The sequence below is a fragment of the Oryctolagus cuniculus genome, chromosome 13 (genome assembly GCF_964237555.1).
Source record: "Oryctolagus cuniculus chromosome 13, mOryCun1.1, whole genome shotgun sequence".
Classification (NCBI taxonomy): Eukaryota; Metazoa; Chordata; class Mammalia; order Lagomorpha; family Leporidae; genus Oryctolagus; species Oryctolagus cuniculus.
In genome coordinates, this window is record NC_091444.1 from 18114174 (window position 1) to 18133736 (window position 19563).

General features: G+C 52.7%; 1 protein-coding gene across 6 annotated transcripts in view; it reads left to right on the top strand.

Moving 5' to 3' along the window:
- Window positions 1-19563, top strand: part of LGR6 (leucine rich repeat containing G protein-coupled receptor 6) — a 124040-nt gene that overhangs the window by 84696 nt on the left and 19781 nt on the right. For all 6 annotated transcript variants that reach the window (XM_017347859.3, XM_008268587.4, XM_008268585.4 and 3 more), the window contains 3 exons: window positions 14016-14084; window positions 18042-18113; window positions 18308-18379. In XM_017347859.3, coding sequence (XP_017203348.3) covers window positions 14016-14084; window positions 18042-18113; window positions 18308-18379 — 213 coding nt within the window. The remainder of the gene's footprint in view (window positions 1-14015; window positions 14085-18041; window positions 18114-18307; window positions 18380-19563) is intronic.

Genomic DNA, 19563 nt, shown 5'->3' on the forward strand with positions numbered 1-19563 from the left:
TCGTGGGCTTATTAGCTGCAAATTTGTGGGGTTTTGTGGCTTATAGAGGAATTTATTGTTCCATATAAAACTTTTCTTTCTGGCTTCCCCCGCAGAACCACTAATGACTTTGAACAGGCAGAGCATTGAGCTGTCCAATGAGTTTGTCTTGCGTTCTGTGACCGTGACGAGTTATTAATAGTTCTTCCCAGCACATCCCCTTTCCCATCGCCCTGGCGTTGGCAGGAGCCAAGGTCACGGCTCCTGTCGCCACCGCCCCTCCTCCCATGCTGGCAGTGAGGGGTAAATGCCCCCTCTGAACTGCCCCCTCCCCCGCTCCCACAGGCTCCCTGGCCAGCTGATCTGGAGTGGCAAGAGGAGGGAGGTCGGGGCACGGCGAGCAGGGCCAGAGGCTCCTTGCAGATGCCCTGGAGAGAACGCGAAGTCCAGGGCTGGCCCTGCGTGCCTGTAGGGAGGAGGAGCTGGTAGGAATCAACAGTGGCTCGTTCCGTAAATACTTCTGGAGCTTCTAGCAGGTGCCAGGGCACCGCGATAGGCATGAGGAAACATTTGTGAACAACAGCAACACAGCCCTGCCATCATCAAGGCTAACAAGTCCAGGACCAGGAGTCCTCGGTTCCTTTGAACTTGGCACTGAGGCGCTGTCCTCAGCGTGTCTGACCTCGTCACCCTGACCTCATGTGCCCCAAGACTCACCTTCCGTTTTCACTCCTTCCCTCTGTGCCCGTCTGGGCTCACGGCGTTCCTGCCCTGTATTTGCTGAGGGCTCCAGCCCACACCTGTCTCTTGAACTCCAGACTTACAGATCCAAAAGCCTGCTTCACGGGCTCACATGGGTCTTTCCCAGACATCCAGCCTGCACCCCAGACCTCCCCCTGCCCCATCCCAACCATGGTGTCTTCACCCCTGCACTCGCTCAGGCCCAGACTTCGGAGCTGCCCCCAAACAGATCTTTCTCTCTCATCCCCATCCGAGCTGTCAGAAGCACCAGTGGCTCCCTCTTCCAAAGATCTTAAAACTGAGTGTTTCTCACCCCTCCTCTGCCACGTGCGGGTCCAAGCCACCAGCACTCACCCGCGTGACTGCAGTGACCACACTGCTGTCATTCTTGTCACCCCACTGTCTTCAGCACAAGAACCAAAGTGACCTTGTTTTCTCTCCTTTTCAAAAGTGTACGTGTTAATTTTTATTTGGAGGCAGGGAGAGAGACAGGGGATTCCCATCTGCTGGTTCACTACCTAGCAACAGCTGGGCCTGGGCCGGGATGAAGCCAGGAGCCAGAAACTCAGCCCAGGTCTCCCACGTGGGTGGTGGAAGCCCAATTACTTGAGCCACCATCTGCTGCTTCCCAAGGTCTGCACTAGCAGGAAGCTGGAGACAGGATCGAGTCTCAAACCCAGGCACTCTGATGAGGGATGTGGGCGACCTAACCGGCTCTTAACCACCAGGCTAAACACCCTCCCTACAGTGACTCTCGAAGTGCAGATCAGGTCATGTGACTCTTCTGTTCAGAACCCTCCAGTGTTTCCTGGTCTTACCCCAGAACAAAGCCAAAGTTCTCCCCTGGCCTGCAGGCCTCAGTGACGTGGATCTGCTCCCTCTCTGGGCTCACGCTTTCTCAATCCACTCCTTGCAGAAATGGCCCCCTTGAGCACTCGATGTATGCTCCTGCCTCAGGACCTTTGCACAGGCTCGCCCTTTTCTGGAAGGTTCACTCCCCAAGTGTCACGTGGTTTCCTTCCTCACCTCCTTCGTGACTCTGCTCAAATATCACCTCCAGCGGGGTCCTTCCCGATCGCTCTAACCTCTCCCCAGCACCCTGCATTTCCTACTTCATTTCCCCCTCACCGTAACCTGACGTCCTATTTTATGACTTAGTGGCTCACCTTCCACCTCTTAGTGTGTCGTTTTCACTCTTGAGTTCCAAGTGTCTGACGCAGGGCTCAGCACAGGAAGACGCCAGTCCATATCTGCTGACCAGATGCATGGGCTTGCGGCCCTGGCAGATCTCTGCTGCTCTCTCAGCCACTCCATCTTCAGCAGAAGGGCCTTGGGCCAGCTTTGGGAAGGGTCTTCCCCGCTCCAGTCATGCATACTCACTGCTCTGCAACCACCAACCCAGCCCCTGCCCTGATCCAGACAGAAATGGCTGCCAGTCCGTCCTCTCACAGCCTAGGAGCTGGCATACTTACCCCCTGCTCCCCAGCCTGCAGAAGTGCCCTGGGCATGGGCAGAACCTGCTGGGGTGGCCCCTCAGCCTTGCCTTGGACCCTGGTGACCCTCACACAAGCCCAGCCATCCAGAGCCTCAGGGTTGTGGCTTGCGGCCGCTGGAGAGATCCACAGGCCACATTCCGCCGTGGTCGGGAGCACCTCAGAGCCGTCAGGTGCCTTGCGTTCACGGGCCTCTGGCCCCCGGCTTGTCCACACGGATCTGATCTCATCCAGAGGACCGGGTCCTGTTGTGGGTATTCTGTTTGCAGAGTGACGAGAGCTTTCCTGGGGAGGGTGGTGAGAACAGGAAGTACCTGTGAGACACAACTCAGAGGACAGGCGAGAACCTTGGGTGCGATAGGATAATTGTCTTCGGAGGACAGGTACACATGTTCCCTGGTCACCCAGATGACTGGCTGAGGGCCAGGGAGGTGCTGTAGCCCGGGGTGGGGAAGGGTCCTGCGCGGGAGAGGAGCCCTACAGTGGTGGCCCTGCACACCCGGCACCATCGTGTGCTTTTCCACTTAGCCCGAACGAAACCGGCTCCCCTTGCAAGCGGGATCTCAGGATTCCTGCTGCCTTTTGTCTCCCTTGCAGTGCCAGGCCTCTGCGCTGCCAGGTGCTTCGTTAGGGCCGGGCAGGGTGTAATCTCAGGATTGGAGATCAGCAGCGTTCATTACAACCACCGCTGCCACTGCTGCAGGTGCGTTCTGAATGTTCTCTCTGGCAGGGAAGACTGTGTAGGTGGAGGGCGGGCGTGTCTGTGTGTCTCAGTAGAAACTGATGACAATTTTACTAATTGCTGCGTTTATTAATGGGTGGTCTTTTATGTAGCTTGTTTAGAAGGTAGAACAATGCTATTAGTCATAAAGTTTGTGTTGGTTCCTGGCTCACCAAGTCATCTGCCCCAAGCACACGGAGTCAAAGGCTCTGTGTGTGGATGGGAAGAGCAATTAAGACGTACATTCATGGTACTTCCTTGCCTTTGTTCCAGGCCTCTGGGAGATAAAAGGGGCTCGGAGTTTACAACCTACCAGAAATTTCTGTGTTTTGTGTTCTCTCCTGGAAGCTAGGCTCGCCCACATGCCCCCATGTGCCCTTATCTATGATCTGGTAATAAACACAAATATTAGCCTCGAGAGTAAAAATGTAAGTGGAAGCCAATTAATGATACACATCTTCCTTAATTGCTGTGAAAAAGTAGATGGAGCAGCTCGTGCGCCCTCTGCGGCAGCGTCTAGGAAATGCAGTGTCTCCTGTGTGCAATGCCTAGTGAAAGGAGCTGGCGTGATTTGGACATCTGCTTTGTGCTGATCTCTGGACCAGGTGAACAGAATGGTTTTGTGCAATGGGTGTCTCATATTTAGAGGTGAATAAGCAAGCTAAGAAAGCTAAGTGTCTGCCAGTGCTGTGGCATAGCAGGTAAAGCCACTGCCTGCAGTGCCGGCATCCCATATAGGAGCCGGTTCGGGTCCCAGCTGCTCCACTTCCCATCTAGCTCTCTGCTGTGGCCTGGGAAAGCAGTAGAAAATGGCCCAAGTCCTTGGGCCCCTGCACCCACATGGGAGACCTGGAAGAAGCTCCTGGCTCCTGGCTTCAGATCGGTACAGCCCTAGCCTTTGTGGTCAGTTGGGTAGTGAACCAGCGGATGGAAGACTCTCTCTCTTTCTGCCCCTCCTTCTCTCTCTGTGTAACTCTGTCAAATAAATAATAAATAAATCTTAAAAAAAAGAAAGCTAAATGCCTTGGTTCAAGGTGATCCTCTTGGTACACAGAAGATGAGCATTTTCTCTCATTGTAAAGATTTTTTTAAAATTTATTTAAAAGGCAGAGTGACAGAGAGAGAGAGAGACATGGAGAGATCTTCCATCTGCCAGTTCACTCCCCAAGTAGCTCAACAGTTGGGTCTGTGCCAGGCTGAAGCCAGGAGCCTGGAACTTCTTCTAGGTCTCCCATGTGAATGGTAGAAACCCAAATACTTGGGCCATCTTCTGCTGCTTTCCCAGCAGGGAGCTGGATTGGAAGTTGAACCAGCTCTTGATACAGGATGCTGGCATTGCAGGCAGCAGCTTAACCCTCTGTGCCACACTGCCAGCCCAGAAGCACTTTCTCTGTAGCATGGATATCACACAAAAAGATGTTTAACCACCACAATCCTAATTATTTGGCTTTGACATGCTTATAAGCACCTGAAGACAGTCCTACAGAAGCCTCATTCTCTCCTCCATTTATTTATGCTGTTTCTTGCTTGCCCTAAAACTTTTTCCTTAGTCCTGCCCTCTGGAGAATAGCCAGGATTCAACTCTGCGTAGTACCCTTGCTATACAAAGAATTCTAAGAGGGGCTGGCACTGTGGCATAGTGGGTAAAGCTGCTGCCTTGAATGCCGGCATCCTATATGGGCATGGGGTGGTATCCTGGCTGCTCCACTTCCAATCCAGCTCCCTGATGATGCCCTGGGAAAGCAGCAGAAGATGGCCCAAGTGCTTGGGCCCCTGCCACCGACATGGGAGATCTGGATTCAGACTGCTAAACCCTGACCATAGCAGCCATCTGGGGAGTGAACCAGCGGTTGGAAAATATCTCTGTCTCTGTCATTCTCTCTTTCTCTTTCTCTGTATCTCTGACTTTCAAATGAATCTTAGAGAGAGAGAGAAAAGAAAGTGTTCTAAGCCAGGAGCCAAGAGGCCTGAGTTCAGAGGCCTGTGCCTCCGGGACTTACAGCAACATGCCTTCTCTCTCTGAGCCTCAGTTTACTTATGAGTGAAAAGAAGGGGCTGGAGAAGACGAGGGAGGGCTCTGGCCAGCGCCTCCCTCTGACCCACGGGAGTGTCTGCGGGCATCTCAGGAGCTTGGAACTCCTGCACAGCCAGCTGGAGAGGAGAGGATCGGCTGTGTGGATCCTTGAGCAGCCCAGGGCTTGTGTTGCCTGTTCTGCTGCTCGTAGCCATCGCATGGCTTCACCACCGCTTGCGATCAGATTTGGCTGGAAACAGCGAAGCAGATGCAGGCGAGGATTAGCCGTGGACAGCTGCAGCTTCCAGATCGAGCTCTGGCTGGAGTTGAGAATGGTTTCTTTCTAACCTCAGCCCTTCCCCATCTGTGTCCAGCTCCCGGGAGCGGCAGACAGGACAATTAACTCTTCCCGAGCTTCTGGCTGATTCCGGGCTGTTAAAGACAATAGACTGTAAAGCCGTGGATGAGTTTTCCAGCTGAAGTTTAGGGCGTCGTAAACCTCCCTGCAACGGAAGAATCAGGCTGAGCCCATACTGGGCCGGGGGACTTCTTCCCCATCACCAAGAGTCTGCAAGGTTGAGGCCAAGGCACTGCCCAAAGGCTAAAGGCACCTGCATCCCAGCACCTTGTCCGGGGGCTCGCATGAGCATCTTCCACAACGAGCATTCACACACGTGGCTCCCTTCCTGGCCGCGGGGAAGAGGGGGGTCCGAAAGTGAACCCAAATGCTCCCTGACCTCAGCAAGCTCCCTGTCTTGTGGAGGAGATGATACGCAGATAACCCCTCTCCGGACTGCCCGGGCTTCGCTCCCGGCTCTCCCGCGTCTGGCTCTGGAACTGTGGCCAAGAGATTACCTCTCTGTTTCCATTTCTCATCTGAAAAATGGAGGTAATAATGGTACCGACCTCAAAGGCTTGGCATGCTGGGGACCAAGTGAATTAATGTATGTAAATCACCTGGAACCACGGCTGTCGCCCAGTGATTACTGTGATTACCCTGCCGTCATCCTTCCCAGACCCGCGCTGTGCGCGCTGAGGGAGAAAGCACCAGAAAATGCCGAGAGAGTGACTCACTGGGATTGCAGGGCGAGGCTGGACTCACGGGGAGAGGTACACTTGAGCCAGACTTCAAAGGATGACCAGGATTTCAGCAGCTGAGGATGTGGGCAGAGGGCACCCCAGGCTGGGAGCACACTGGCACAGGGAAACCCTCCAGGGACGGACAGCACAGGGAGGCCTGAGACGGTGGGTGCAGCTGAAGGAGGAGTGCAGGGCGCTGGTGCCCACGGAGGCCTCTGCACCTCATTCTGGAAGCCTTTTCAGAGTGTTCGGCAGGAGAATGGCAGCCTCTGTGTGTTAAGGAGGTCTTCCTGGCAGATGTGTAGTGGCTGCAAGTATGGGCTCCGAGCTCAAACTGCCAGGGTTCAAATCTCAGCTGTGACACTGAGTGAGTGAGGGGAGGCTAAGTTGCTTTAATAAATGGACCAAAACAATGGCTGGAACACAGAAGTGTGTTTCTGGATCATGTAACAGAAGGAGGGTGTTTCTTCCTGGCTGGAGGCCCGCTTCCAGGTGGCGACTGAGGAACCTGGCTTCTTCAGATCTCGCCCGCCACAGGGCCTGACGGCGTTTGTCATGTAGCTGGAGAAAGGGTAGAGAGACCACGGAGAGGACGGGCCGGCTGATATGTAGAGCGTGGAGTAGAAGTGGCTGGCGCCATCTCTGCCCACCTTCTTGGGTGAGAAGCTGCCGCGTGGGAGGCTGGGAAACACACTCTAGTTATATCCCTGGCAGTTCCTTGTGTTGTGATAGGATGGGGCGATCTGATAGGCTTTCCTGCAGAGATGGACACGTGCTACATGTGTGCTTCTGGTAAGATGGGCGCTAACCGCAGGTTGCCATTGAGCACCTGAAGTGCGGCTGGTAAAACTGTGAGCTGAATTTCTTGATTGTTTTTAATTTAGTAAGTACGCGTGGTTATTGGACAGCTCAGTTATGGAGAAAGGAGAAGGTGCAGTTGGACAGACATAAGGTGATCCTGTCACAGCCATGGATCACATGTGCATGATTGAGTGACTGAATCTTTGTGTCTCACTTCCATCAACTGTAAAATGGGTATAATAGTGATAGCCATCTCCCAAGGCTCTCTTAAGAGATCATTCAACCAAAGCACTTAGGAGCTGGTGCGTAGTCAGTGCTCAACTCATGTTATCCCACAGTGGCCTAGAGGTGAGGGTGCCAGATAGATGGGTGTATAAGAGTCCATCTGCTGGGTCGCTCCCCAAGCGCTCCAATGGCTGGAGCTGGGCCCATCTGAAGCCAGGAGCCAGGAGCCCCCTCCAGGTCTCCCACACAGGTGCAGGGGCCCAAGTGCTTGGGCCATCTTCTGCTGCTTTCCAGGCCGTAGCAGAGAGCTGGCTCGGAAGTGGAGCAGCTGGGACTTGAACCAGTGCCATATGGGATGCCGGCACTGTAGGCAGAGACAGCCCACTACACCACAGCACCAACTCCTTGCTTCCTCTCAATCATGCTCTCCCTGCTTCGTCCACCCATCCCTTCTTACTGAAATCCTGCCTGACCAACAAGACCTGGTTCGGGAGTTTAGTCTGCACACTTCTGGCCTTCCCAGCTTCATGCTGGCCATAGTCCCTGAAGGTGCTGGTGCTCAGTACATTCAGCACCCACTGTGCACTGCCCAGGGTGCTCAGCCTGTTGCCTTGTGCATTTATCTAGACAGGAGTGATTCCACCCATCTCTCCAGCCCCCCCGCTCCTCCCATCTAACAAAATTCTTCGTGTATTTTGGGACATTTGGCAACAAGCAGCTGTGGCGCAGCGTTGAATTCATCAGGGCAGAGGGAGTTGCACAAACTCGTCCCCTGGACAGTCAGAGGCAGGGATCTCATCTACAGGCTCCAAGCAAAGCAGGACTGTGACGATAACGCAGGCCACTGAATCTGTAGACATCCGAATGGGAAGATTCAGGCCACCCCACGGGCATGGCGGTTGCAGGGCTCACTTTGACGTTTGTACAAATTTTATTCTCCCACGTTTCTCTATGAAAGCAGCCTTCTCGCACACATGTCTTTTCCTCACTGTCTGTCTGACCACTGCTGGCAAAATTCCTGACCAGAAACTGCCAAGGAGGACTGGAACCACTCAGTTTGGCTGCCTGGACATGGGTCCAATAAGCAGTATAAGGCCTCAGCGATAGCAGAGTTGCATGAGGCCCCTGCCATATGCTCCGTGGCTCTGGGCAGGCCCAACAGTCCCACTCAGGACTACCACGTGCCACCGTGGCACCAGCCAAGTGTCCCATGTCCTTTTGAACATAGGTTTTTTTTTTTCATTAATGAATGTATTTAGACCTTTTCATTTATTCATCCAGAATCTTTTGAGCTCCTCCTCTGTGCCAGGTATTATTCTGGTGTGTTTTAGCAGACAAAGATCCTATTTTCAAGTTACTTTCATTCTGGTTGGGTGGGAAGAATATAAGCAAATAGATGTCAGGTAGCAATAAATGTTGGGAAGATAAAGAAGGCAGGGTATCTTTTTATCTATTGCTATTGAACAAATGATCCAAACCTTCATGGCTCAAAATAACACCGGAGGGATGGGCGTGAAGCCGAGCCATGAAGGTGCTGGCTGAGAAGTCTGCAGCCCTCCTGGGGGTGCCCCGTCCTGCCTGCTGCTCCTGCAACCCCCTAAGAAGCAGAGGTGATGGCCCCAGGAGTTTGCTTCCTGGCAACCATGAGGGAGACCTGGTTTGCATTTCTGGCTCCTGAATTTGGGCTGGCACAGTCCCAGCCATTGTGGGCATTTGGGGGTGAACCAGCTGATGGGAGCTCTCTGTTTGTCTCTCTCTCGCTCTCTCTCTGCCTCTCAAATAAATCAGTAAATAAAGAAATTCAAGAAAACAGTACTTTATTATTTCCCCTGAACCCATGGCTTGGCTGGCTCACCAGGGTGATTCTTCCACTACTCATGGGGCTGTTGGCATGTGGATCCTTAACTAGATTTAGGGGGTCCAAGACAGACGCATACACGGGCCTGTGACACTGCTGCTAGCCATTGGCTGGCCCTGTCTCTCCATGTGGCTCTCACCATTCAAGAGTCCAGCCTGGGCTTCCTTACGTGTCGATGGGAGCATTTTAAAATTTCAAAGGCAGAGACTGTGAGGCTCGTGTGACCTTGGACCAGGTCACAGCAGATCCCTTCTGCCTCATTCAGTTGGTCAACACTGGTTACAAGCTCAGCCCAGTCTCAAGTCAGAGGCCACTTCTTAATAGGAGACAGAGGATTTGTGGCCACTTTTAATCTATTGCACTGGGGAGGGAAAAAATGAATGGCTGTGCTCTTTTATTTTCAAATTTTTATTTATTTATTTAATTTGAGAGGTAAGGAGAGAGTAAGCTCCCATCCCCTGGTTCACACCCCAGATACTCACAGTGACCCCTGATTGTGGCTGAAGCTGGGAGCTGGGGACTTGGTGCAGTTCTCCCACGTGTGTGTCAGGGACGTAGCCACTGGAGCTACCACTGCTGCCCCCTGGGATCTGCATCAGCAGAAAACTGGAATCGGGAGCCGGAGCCAGGTGTCAGATTCAGGTACTCTGATGTGGGATGCAGGCGTCTTAACTGGTGTCCTACCCATTGGGCTGAATGCCCAGCCCTGGCCACACTAACTTAGAGAGGTCAGGGAAGGCCTTGCTGATGAGGTGTAGCTTGGGCAGAGACCCAGTGAAGTGGTGGGTGTGAGCCATAAACTCATCAGGGGAAGTGTGTTCCAGGCAGGAGGAAGAGCAAGCAAAGGCTCTGAGGCCAGACCAAGGCGATTTGAGAGAATAATGCAATACTAAGGCTTTGAATGAAGGTACGTCCACAGTACTAAGGCAAATCTAGTTATCCTTGGGCAACAGAGAATTCCTCAGTGACCTGAGCCAGGTTGAAAGGGAGACATTGATGCATCTTAGGATCAACAGGGGCCCCTCCTTCATCCCTGTGACCTCCATCCTTCTCTCTCCCAACCCCATGTCCTGGAGCCCCTGGGAGAGCACCGGCAACTGCAGCATCTGAGAATCTTCTGCCTCCAGCTCCGGGGCCTCTGGTTTCAGCGGAAGAGCTTTGCACGCTCCTGAGCTCAGCTCGACTACATCCTTGCCTCTCTGTGTTTGGAGCGTGGGGGGCAGAGCTGTCTGGCTCACTGAAGAACGGAGCAGAGCAGGCAGAGCAGAAGGGGTTTATGTTGCAATTACCCAAGATCGCCGGGGCAGTCTGCGGGCAATCGGGTAATTAGCGCATGTATGTAAGGGGACAATTACCTGGCTCACTGGCTGCCAGTCGCTTGTCACTGCTCTCTGACCCTTGAGCTGGGTTTCTGGCTCTACATGCGGACTATTAAGTGTAATGACCCTGTCATGCAGGGGAGCCTGTCATTATCTCCGTGTTAACACGGTATTTATCCAGCAGAGCCTGCCAAGTCATGCTGTAATTAAAGGGCCTCCACGTGGTGCCCCTGCCCTGGCTCTGGACAGCTGTGAAAGCGGTCAGGCCAAGGGTAGCTTGATTTTATTTATTTGGAAGAGAGGGTGACAGAAAGAGACGGAGAGACATCGCCCATCCACTAGCTCATTTCCCAGATGCCCACAACAGTTGGAACTTCAACTGTTGAGCAGAGCCAGGACTCAAATCCAGGCATTCCGACGTGGAGTGCAGGCATCCCAAGTCCCATCCTAACCTCCACAACAAACACCCACCCGCCGGGTGGCTTCAAGACTGAGAAGATGGTCTTGGGGCCGGCGCTGTGGCCTAATGAGTTAGGCCACCACCTGCAGCCCCAGCATCCCGTACAGGCACCAGTTCAAGTCCCGGCTGCTCTGCTTCTGCTCCATCTCCCTGCTAATATGCCTGGGAAAGCAGTGGAGGATGGCCCAAGTGCTTGGGTCCCTGCACCCGCGTGGGAGACCTGGAGGAAGCTCCTGGCTCCTGGCTTTGGCCTGGCCCTGACCTGGCTATTGCAACAATTTGCGGAGTGAAGCATTGGATGGAAGATCTCTTTCTCTCTCTCTCCCTCTCTCCCTCCCTCACTCCCTCTCTCCCCTATAACTCTGCCTTTTAAATAAAAAAAAAAAAAAAAAAAAAAAAAAAAAAAAGACTGAAGAGATGGTTTTGAGCATTTGAGGCTGAGCGGGAAGTGTCTGAGCAGTCCCCCTGTTTCTCCTCCCTCCCATCACCAGAGCCTGGGACCAGGTGTCCCAGCAACAAGATTTTAGGGGCGTTGAGACCCTCTCCCCAAGTCAGGCACGTTTCACAGGGGGCCAACTCACTGACAACCGAGGAAAACGAAAGCCTACTTTAACATTTCGAAAGTCGCTCCCTCTTCCTAAGGTGCTCATGGCGCTGGTAGACAGGGGGCCCAGCTCCAGCACAGGCAAACCCCTGCAAGTCCTCGGTCGCTCTTACTCTCCACTTCCTGGTCTCTCCTGGACGTCCCGCCCTTTCTGCAGGCCTCGCCTGCCTTGGGGGCTCTGGGCTGTTTGTCACAAGCAGTTCTAAATCTGCTGATGAAAATCAAATTTTCCCTTGGCCTCTTCCCATTTTCCTCCCTCCCTGGCCTTGTCATAGCCACAAACAGAAGCCCCTTGAAAGAGTTGAAGGAACAAAGCTGTGATGACTCATGGGTCAGCATTTGCCTCTGTTGCCTAAACAGTGCTGTTATGAGCATCTTTATACAAATGCAAGGGTACTTCAAAAAGTTCATGGAAAATATAATTGAAAGATAAGTTTTATTTTATCGCAAAATTCTTTGAAATCTATGTATAGTTTTTTCATAGTATTCATCTTCCATGACCTTTTTGAAGAACCCTTATATGTACAATTTTAATTTTTGGCAGCAAAATAAACATCTTTAATTTCATTTTCCATGAACTTTTTGAAGTATCCTGTTCCTTTCCACACAGATACAGACTTTTCTGTAGGGTGAGAGTCCTAGACTTGGAGTCCCTGAGTGCCAATCCTTTCCTCTGAAAAGTGCTGTCACTTGCTCCTGAGAGGTTGTGCCTTCTAAGTCCCCACTAAGTTGATTGGAACCACCGTGTCGCTGTGCTGTGGACTGAACAGAACCTGTTCCCGGAATCATGCAGACGTGTGAACCCCTGAACCCCACCATCTTCCGTTCATGGCAAATGGATGAATGCTCCCGGTGAGGGGTCAGGGAGGTGGCTGGGTCCAGTGACAGCCCCGGCACTGGGCCCTGGGGGAGTGATTGGAGCGGGGTGCGTGGCTGGGGCGGTGCCTGGTGATAGACGCTTGGAAAGACCACAAGGATGGTCAAGGAAGAGAATTCCTTCCGTATCTCTGCTTCCTGGCTCGCCGCGTGATCGCTCGGCATCTGCTCCACCACGGCTGGCCTCCACCAGGCGTCAGACCAGTGGAGCCACCTGATCTTGAATTGTGAACCTCCAAACTGTAGGCTGAAATCAACCTTTTCCTGCCGAGTAATTGAGTTAAAATAATGAAAAGCTGACTCAAACACTCCACATCCAGGTCAACTTGTATCGCCCTTCCTTTGTACAGTTAGCTGTTGCTTTCTGATGATATACGTGATGTGTAATAAAAGTGGAAATGCAGAAGAGGCTAAGAGAGAATAAAGGTAAAAACCCTGCCCATTTATATTCTTTTTTCTTAAGCTTTATTTATTTATTTGAAAGGCAGTGACAGGAGAGAGAAAGAGATCCTCCATCTGCTGCTGGTTTGCTCCCCGGTTGGCTGCCATAGCCAGGACTAGGCCAGGAGCCTAGAACTCCACATCGGTGGCAGGGAACCAAGCACCGGGCCAACCTCTGCTGCCTTCCCGGCAGCATTAGCAAGAGCTGGATCAGAAGTGGAGTAGGGGCTAACACTGTGTAGTGGATGAAGCTGCCATCTGCGGTGCCAGCATCCCGTATGGGAGCCAATTTGAGTCCTGGCTGCTCCACTTCTGATCCAGCTCTCTGCTGTGGCCTGGGAAAGCAGTGGAAGATGGCCCAAGTCCTCTGGTCCCTGCACCCACGTGGGAGACCCGGAGGAAGCTCCTGGCTCCTGGCTTCAGATCAGCCCAGCTCTGCCTGTTGTGGCCATCTGGGAAGTAAAATGGGAGATGGAGGATCTCTCTCTCTCTCTCTCTCTGCCTCTGTCTCTCTGTAATTCTGCCTTTCAAATAAATAAATAAATATTTTTTTTTTTTTTAAAAGTGAAGTAGGTGGGACTCAAACTGGCACTTCTAGAACTGACACTCTCCCATATGGGATACCAGTTGCAAGTGGCGGCTTCACCTACTGCACCACAATCCCAGCCCCAAAACACGGCCCATGTTTATAGAAGACAACAGCAAGAGCTGCGGGCAGCCAAGGAACTTTCTGGAATCTCTAGTACTAGTAACAGAGTGCTAAAGATCATTCAACTATGTGTCAATTAAAAATAAAAAATAGGGGCACAGTGGTTAAGTTGCTTGGGATGCCTGCGTCCCACACCAGAGTGCTTGCGTTTCGCTCCTGACTTCACTCCCAGTACCAGCTCCCTGCCAACGTGCACCTGGGAAGCAGCAGGTTCAAGTAGATGGATTCTTGCCACCCATGTGGGAGACCTGGATTGGGTTCTGAGCTTCTGGCTTTAGCCTGGCCCAGGCTGTTTCAGACATGTAGGGAGTGAGCAGGTAGATGGAAAAATCTCTCCATCTATAGCTCTTTCTCTCTCTGCCTTTCAAAAAAATTTTTAAAAAAACACCTTGAGATGCTTTCTTGGGCTGATGGAGACTGTACGCTTAGGGAGATGGGCCCAGGTTTCCACACCCCTGAAATGTGTCCCCCCTTCTAAACAGTCTGTTGCCGGGAAGACTGCAGTCTGAGGATTTGTGGAGCAGGAAAGGAGTGCAAACATTCCAAAAATGTGTTTCCAGACATCAGCAGCTGGATCCAACAGATTGGAAAGCCATCTCCCTGGCCAAGCCCGGAGCCAAGTTTCCGTTTCTCAGGGACCCTGACATGCCCCGTTAAGCCTCTGCTCTCACGACTGCTCTGCTTTCTGTTCCAGGGACCTGAACTATAATGAGCTGCAGGAGTTCCCCGTGGCCATCCGGACCCTGGGCAGACTGCAGGAACTGTAAGCTCCTCTGCTGGTTTCTGTGGGTGTCCTCACCCCTCAAGGATGGGGGCTGCAGCCAGCCTGGGCCAGCTCCCTTGTGCCCTCACCTCCCCATCTCCCGTGGTTCTTGCAAAAGCCGTAGCTGTGCGAAGTCCCTGGGGCAGCTCTAAGTAGTCACAGGCCTCATTAGCTTGACTTTGAACATTTCCTACGGGTGTGTCACCAACAGAAATGGCCCTGGGCCTTCCAGCCCAGGAAGACACATGGCACAAGCCACTTCCTGCAGCCTGCGCCTGGCACTGCTCCCACCTCAGCGGGGTGTGTCCAGAGAAGAATGAGGAGAGGAACTGGGGGCTGGTGTACACAGCCACTCCTCAGCACCTTCTGCCTGGGGGCCTGAGAAGTTGCCTCTGCTTTCCCACAGCCACTATTGGCCATTCCATTTCAGTCTTCACTGGGCACCCCGGATGCCCAGGGCATGCTGGTGCTGAACACAAAGGGTAAGACAGACACGGCCCTCCCCCAGGTTCCTTCAGTTTTGCCAAGGACACAAAGTAACCCGTGTAAAGCAGGAGACAGCACAAACAGGCTATCATGGTGCCCCTAAAAGTTAGTAGTCGCAGCATAGGAAGATGACTGTGGAGTGATGCACCCTGAGACAGATGCTGAAGGGTAAGCAGGGGAGGAAGAGAGGGATTCCAGACAGACAGGGCAGATGATGATGCAAACAGAAGCTGAGTTGGGGATGGTCACCAGAGGGAGGCCAGCCCGCCTGGAGAGGACACTCTCGGGGATCTAGGAGACCTATTACAATGCTAGAGTGAGACCAGATTAAGGTGGCCTGCACACTCATGCAGGGTCCCCAGCTTTTAGGCAGCACAGAATCTTTATATGCACCACGGAAGACCTACAGCACCAGCCCCATGCCACCCTCCTTTGAAGGTACGAATGTCAGATGTGGGCAGCAGATAATAACAGCCAGGGACGGAGCAGACATGTGGCACAGTGGGTTAAGCTGCCACTTGGGACGTCCACATTAGAGAGCCTGGTTTGAGTCGTGGCTGCTCTGCTTCCGGTCTAGCTTCCTGCTAATGCACCTGGGAAGCAGCAGATGATGGCGCAGGTGTTTGAGTTCCTGCCACTCACATGGGAGGCCTGGCTCCTGAAGACACTGGGGAATGAGCTAGCAGATGGAAGATCTCTCTCTCTCTCTCCCTCTCTCTCTCTGTCATTCTGCCTTTCAAATAATGAATTTTAAAAATGAGCAGCTGGGCCACCTGGAAGAAAGGGTGTGAATGAGAAACTACTGGGAGTCCTCTACTGCCCGTGAGTCACCAAGGTCTGATATTTTTCCCTTTGAGCTAAAACATGAGAAGAAGGGAATCTGAGCAATCCAGAAGGCACCAATGGAACGGGGTATGCAGACGCATTAGGGAAGAAAAAGCAGAGACCTCCGTCAGCAGGAGTGAGAAGATACACATATGGGGGGTGTGTGAGTGTGTATGTGTCCGTCCATCCATCCACCCATCCATGCATCTACCATCCATACATCGACACATACATACATACGTACATACATATATCCACCCACCCATACATACATACATACATACATATATCCACCCACCCATACATACATACATATATATATATCCACCCACCCATACATACATATACGCATGCATCATATACCCATTCATACAAACTTCCATCCAACCATCTACCCATCTACCCACCCGTCAATCCACCAATCCATTCATCCATCCATATGTCCATCCATTCACCTACTCATCCTTCACCAAGCCATCATCCACCCATCCATCCATCCATCCCTCTTACCCACCCATCATTCAGCTGTCATCCAAACATTTATGTTTCTTTTTTTTTTTTTAAGAATTATTTTATTTATTTGAAGGAGTTATAGAGAGAGGTAGAGCCAGAGAGAGAGAGGTCTTCCATTCTGCTGGTCACTCCCCCAAATGACTGCAATGGCCAGAGCTGAGATGATCTGAAACCAGGAGCCAGGAGCTTTTTCTGGGTCTCCCACGCAGGTGCAGGGGCCCAAGGATTTGGGCCATCTTCTCCGCTTTCCCGGGCCATAGCAGAGAGCTGGATTGGAAGAGGAACAGCTGAGACTCGAATTGGCGCCCATATGGATGCTGGTTCTGCAGGCTGGGGCTTTAACTCACTGTGGCACAGTGCCAGCCCCCAAACACTTATGTTTCTTTCAATGAACAATTAAGGAAAAGCTGCTTGAGCAGGGGCCTCTGTCTTACAAATTTCTAAATTTCTCAAGGCTTGGCCCAGCAATTGATAAAAGAAAGTGTTTGAAAAAATATGAGTGACTCAGAGGTCATTATGTAAGTGAGATAAGCCGAGCCTAGAAAGACAAGCACCAGGGGCCAGCGCTGTGGCATAGCGGGTAAAGTCACTGCCTGCAGTGCTGGCATCCCATATGGGTGCTGGTTCAATTCTTGGCTGCTCCATTTCTGATCCAGCTCTCTGCTATGGCCTGGGAAAGCAGTGAAAGATGGCCCAAGTCCTTGGACCCCTGCACCCGTGTGGGAGACCCAGAGGAAGCTCCTGGCTTCTGGCTTCGAATCAGCACAGCTCTGACTGTTGCAGCCATCTGGGGAGTGAAATGGCAGATGGAGGATCTCTTTCTCTCTCTCTCTCTCTGCCTCTGCCTCTCTGTAACTCTGCCTTTCAAATAAATAAATAAATCGTAAAAAAAAAAAAAAAAAAAAGAAAGAAAGAAAGACAAGCACCACCTGACCTCATTCACATGTGGGGTCTACGTGAGTTGACGTCATGGGAGTTGAATGTAGAATGGGGGCTGGGGAGTAGGGACCAGGCAGAGAGGGACAGTGAAAGGTTGATTGGTGGGGACTCAGTTCTAGTTAGATAGGAGAGAGGAGTTATGAGGTTCTGTGGGGCAGTGTAGGGTGGCTGTGAGTGATGATATGCCATCTCTCTCTCTTTATATGTATATATATGTATGTATATATGAATTTTCAATGTTTTCACCATAAAGAAAGGGCATATATTTGAGGAGGGAGATATGACTACCCTGAGTTGGACATTACACATGTATACATGTGGTAAAACGTCACAGGGCACCATATAAATATGTATAATTTTTATGTATCGGTTAAATTTTTAAAAATTAAAAGCGTAATGCATAAAAAGAAGGGACAAACGAATGAATGAACAAGCAGGCCCAGGAGGGTGGCATTGGCTGGGGGTGTCCAAGGTGAGGCGTGAGGGAGAGAGCACGAAGGTGCGAATAGTGGTGGGACAGCAGGAGGACGAGCCAGGTGGGCAGAGGCAGGGCGACGCAGAGAGCAGCCGGAAACCTGCCTGAGCGCAGGTGAGTGAGAGGGGCCCAGCACAGGTTAGGCGCTTTCCCCCAACGTGTTTTCTTCTGAAACGTTCATCCCAACACACCAGACACAGAATTCCTGGCTTCCTGCCTTGGCGGGATGTCTCCTTCCCCCTCTCCCCAGCACTCCACCCACCCCCAGATTCGGGCCTGAGCCCTCCCGCCATGATGGACACTCCTAGGCTTCTTCATCTCGGGGACTCCACGAGAGGAGTCTCCCAGGGGGTCCGCTTTCCTTCCTGCATGGCCCCCTCTGTGGGACCCACCTGGGCTCCTGCCACCAGTGACCAAGGAGAGGGTACCCCCTTGGGCCCGGATCCAGCCTCTTGCTCTGGAGTTGCTCTCCCAGGCTTCCTGAGGCCTGCAGCCCGGGGTACCACTGCTCACTCTTCCCCACCTGTTAGGGGGCAGGAGGGGTGTGTGTGTTGTTGTACAAGAAGACAAGCCCCAGGCAGGACTGGAGCCTGGGACCCCCGGCTGGCGTCCCTTTGGTCCTACGGCCTGTCTGGTGGGCTGTCTGAAAGCCCCGTGGAGTCCCTGCCATTCCACACTCCCATCCAAGCCCTCACTGCCCCCTGGGTGCTGTCTTCCAGAGGATTCCACAACAACAACATCAAGGCTATTCCAGAAAAGGCCTTCGTGGGGAACCCTCTGCTGCAGACCATGTGAGTGGCTCTCTGGGCTCCTGGTGCTGAGTGGTGTTTGGGGAGGACAGCAGCGGGGGAGGCAGGAGTGGACGAGGGGTGGCCTTCCTCTCAGTGGTCTTTCTGGGGTCTCCCCTGGGAAGAGAAGAAAGCAGAGGATGGTCCTAGCTGAAAGGGATGAAAAAGGGAACTCAGGGTTTGGTTCTTTTTTGCAGACACTTTTATGATAACCCAATCCAGTCTGTGGGAAGGTCGGCGTTCCAGGACCTGCCGAAGCTGCACACACTGTGAGTTGGCACCGGGAGGCCACCAGGGTCTGGATCTCTGCTCCCCCCGCCCGCTGCCCCACTCCTTCCCGCGCTCCTGCTGCCCACCTGCCAGTCTCTCCCTGCACAGCTCACCCCCCCTGGAGGCAACGTGTTCTTCAGGGCCACAGGCCTCCACTTGGCTCAGACCAATCCCCAGAACTGTCTGGACTCCATGGCCTCTGTCCACCCACCAGCTCTCGCGTTGAAGAATGAGACCCTTCTCCGTGGTCTTTGCTGGCCTCTGCTTTCCTCCTGTTCCTGGGAGCAGCAGCCATTCCATAAGTAGCTGCTGGAAGGCCCAAGGCTGGTTTCCCAAGGCCTTGCAACACAGACCCCTTTGGTGCTTGCTGTGCCGTCCTAATGCACCTTTGTTTCCCCTCCCCCATTCTTTTAATCCCCACCCCAGTTCCCACTTCCTGGTGCCTTGCTCTCCGCCTACCAGAGCGTCAACACACAACCAATACTCCAAAGCACAGGCTTCACTTTCAGGTTCATGGTCACATTTTGTCTTCATCTAACCCTGGAGGTAGGCGCTCTCAGTCCATTTCACAGACAGCAGCTGAGGCCCTCCAATCCTGATCAGGCGTGAATGCAGGTCCCTCCGCTCCCAGCACCCCAGGCTCATCGCTGCACCTCACACAGCCTCCTGGGGGTCTTTGACACGTTCCTGTTGCATGCAGGCTCTGTGCAAAGGAAAGATGGGGAAGGGAAAGCCAGCAACCTAAAGCAGGTTCAGAAAACTGATGGGGCGCTAATTAACCCCAGCCGATGACAACGTGGGGCCCACCTGATGTCAGGCTCTAAGAAGCAAACCCTAGCAGCCAGGGCCTTTTTAGAAGCACAGAGGCCTTGGCTGTGTTGTTTTGCAGCCTGAGGCTTGAGTGATGAAGTTGCCTGGTTCTATCTGGGGTTAGCATTGGCTGGGCCAACTTAAGAAAATGGCTGGGGCCAGTGCAGGTGCAACAGTTAAGATGCCACTTAGGATGCTGCATCCCATATCACAGTACCTGGGCTCAAGTTTTGGTTCTGCTTCCAGTGCCAGCTTCCTGCTAACACACGTCCTGGGAGGCAGCAGGTGTTGTCTCAGTAGCTGGGTCCATGCCACCTGTTCAGGGGACGCAGATGGAGTTCCTGGCTCCTGGGTTTGGCCTGGCCCAGCCATG